The following is a 2469-nucleotide window of genomic DNA, read 5'->3' as shown; positions in this document are numbered from 1 at the left end:
GGGGGGGGGGGGGGGTACAAGGCGGGCGCGGCGCGGCGCCATTTGAGGTGTGCTCGCTCACCTTGAGGCAAGCCTCTCGAAAGACTTTTTCGTCATTGTCAACTTTGACGCTCTTCTGCCGGTTGCTGTTCCGGCGCTCTGGGGTGGAGAGAAGAGGAAGAGTGTCAGCAAGCGAGGGACGAAGGAGGTGCAAGAAGAGCCAACGAGGGGGACGTGACGCGAGAAGAAGCGTGCGCGGGCGTTTGGACTCGTCTACCTTTGGAAGAATTTTCGGCGACGGAAGCGGCTTGCGAGCCCCCCTGGGCCGCGGATGCCTCGGTCCCCTTTGAGGGTGCAGACCCCATGTTGCTCCTCGCCAGTCAAGAGGCAGCGTTCACCCTCTCAAACACGACGACAGCGACAGCGCGCGCGCTCGTGCGAGGCGTGCGCGCGTACGCACGAGCACCCCAATCGCGCGCTCGCCTTGCTGCTCCTCCGACACACGCGCGCGCGTGTGTGTGTCTGTGTCTGTGTGCTGTTGTTCCTGCAACTGCTCCTGCAACTGCTCCTGCAACTGCTCCTGCAACTGCTCCTGCTGCTGCTGCTGCGGGCCACGGCTGCCAGTACCTAACTGCTGCTGCTGCTGCTGCTGCTGCTGCTGCTGCTGCTGCTGCTGCTGCTGCTGCTGCCGTCGGCGGTCGTTGTTGATGTGAGAGAGAGAGAGAGAGGGAGAGAGAACGAGAGAGAGAGAGAGAGAGTTGGCTATGGCGAGATCAGAGAGTAGAGAGGGGCAGAGAGGCAGGGATGGTGAGAGAGAAATTGCAGGTTACTTTAAAGGGAAAAAGAGAGGTGAAGTCAAGTACTGTCAAGATCAGAGAAGAAGGGGAAGAGGATCAAAAGTTTAGAGAGCGGCAGAAGCGACTGCCCAAAGTCAGAGACATGGAAGACAAAAAGAAAAACAATACGTTGCTATGACTTTGGCTTGCAAGCGAATCGTTAATACCACAAGAAGGCCACGGTATTGATACACTTATATGTATTGATAATTATACTTTTTGCTTTACCAGTAATAGGCAGTATGTGAGTTTTCGTTGCATTTTATCGACTTTCTGCGGCTTTGTGCTCAGCTTGGTGATACGAGCGACCCAGAGACGGAGACCAAGCATGGGGCAGCACGGCGAGAAGCAAGGGGAAGAGGCCCTTGCACCAGGAAACCAAGCCGATGACCAACAGCACTCGCACCCCTTTCAAGACCAGGACGAGGCCGTGGAGACGACCTGTTTTGGATGCTGTCAAGTAAACCAGTTTCGCCCAGTTCTGGGAACTGTGTTGAGCCAAGTAGATCCAACCAACGACGATTGCATCTACGTCACCAAAGAGTTTCGATGGGCTGTCCAGCCAAAAACGGCTGCCTCGCACCAATTGGTGGCCCAGCAACCGACGGCTACTCAATCGCAAAGTGCTCTTCAATTGCCTCGTCACCGACGCTCCCAGCGCCTCCACGTCGGCCCCCCATGCTTTACCGCTTCAGCCACCAGCGCTTGCTGTGCTTATTGCCGTACCCGACGCACGCTGGGTTTTCCCACCTCTGGCGCCAAATGCTTTCCTGTGCATGCCTGCGTAGCCGTGGCTGGCGGCCTGGTTGGCCTGGTGGCTGACATGGTCTGCTGCCCCATGGTGTGTGCCACCGCCTGTATTCAACAGCACCGCCCCACTCTCCTGCATCAGGATGTCGCCGTGACCATCGACACCCGCCGGGGCTGGGCTGGGGGCCTCGCCTTGAGGTAACCTACTTCGACCGTAATAGACCATACGCAGTCTGGAGCAGCTCGTTCACCTTGATCATTAAAAGTATCACCATACCATTATCATTATTGTTACCCTCCTTCGCCGAGTGTGCGTTCTGCCTGCATCGCCGCAAGTCTTGCTAGCTCTTTCTTCAGCGAAACGACCAAGGGCAAGCCTTCGACTTGTTTGACTCAGATGGCACAAGTAAGCCACTCAATGAGCGCCCCTGTTACCCTCCCCCCCCCCCCCCCCCGCCACCCTCGTCACAGCAATGGGACTGTGCACCTGGTGTCGTTGTTGCTGCTGTCGTGCTTGCCCAATGCCCGATAACTTTGCTATTGGTTGGAATCGTAAGCGTCATGTCTACATTTTCATTGACGCGCCGATGCCGCTATAAGCTTCTTATCATCATTAATAATCAATTATTTAAAAAATGGCGTGTGACAGACCACTCCAAACAAAAGGATAAGAATGGCAGCCACCAAGGCATAAACTAACATGGAAAGCAGAGGTGAAAATGTCCAACACAGCGTGCGTCATTCGCGTCACAGTAAGCGCCTCGAGCCACGAAAAGCTCTAGCTCAAAGCTGTCAATCAAAAAGGATGATAAAAACACAACCCAAACAAGAACGGAACGGGTGACAACTGGACAAGCGCACTCTGTTGAGGAGAGAAGACCGTGAAATGGTACAAGCGCGGAGC

The 2469-nt window shown here is 55.3% G+C and overlaps 2 protein-coding genes across 2 annotated transcripts in view; one reads left to right on the top strand and one right to left on the bottom strand.

Moving 5' to 3' along the window:
* Window positions 1-344, bottom strand: part of MONBRDRAFT_13076 (uncharacterized protein) — a gene marked incomplete at both ends in the record, with an annotated part of 2010 nt that extends 1666 nt beyond the window's left edge. The window contains 2 exons of the mRNA XM_001750967.1: window positions 62-138; window positions 257-344. Coding sequence (XP_001751019.1) covers window positions 62-138; window positions 257-344 — 165 coding nt within the window. The remainder of the gene's footprint in view (window positions 1-61; window positions 139-256) is intronic.
* Window positions 345-1143: 799 nt separating this feature from the next.
* MONBRDRAFT_13075 (uncharacterized protein) lies at window positions 1144-1767 on the top strand (the record flags this gene model as incomplete). The annotated part of the gene is made up of 1 exon (XM_001750972.1): window positions 1144-1767. One exon carries the CDS (start codon window positions 1144-1146, stop codon window positions 1765-1767), a length of 624 nt encoding a protein of 207 aa, XP_001751024.1.
* Window positions 1768-2469: the final 702 nt, after the last annotated feature.

Source organism: Monosiga brevicollis, genomic scaffold, assembly GCF_000002865.3.
Source record: "Monosiga brevicollis MX1 MONBRscaffold_55 genomic scaffold, whole genome shotgun sequence".
NCBI lineage: Eukaryota > Choanoflagellata > Craspedida > Salpingoecidae > Monosiga > Monosiga brevicollis.
The sequence above is the reverse complement of the archived record's forward strand: the minus strand, read 5'-3'. Positions and strand labels throughout refer to the sequence as shown.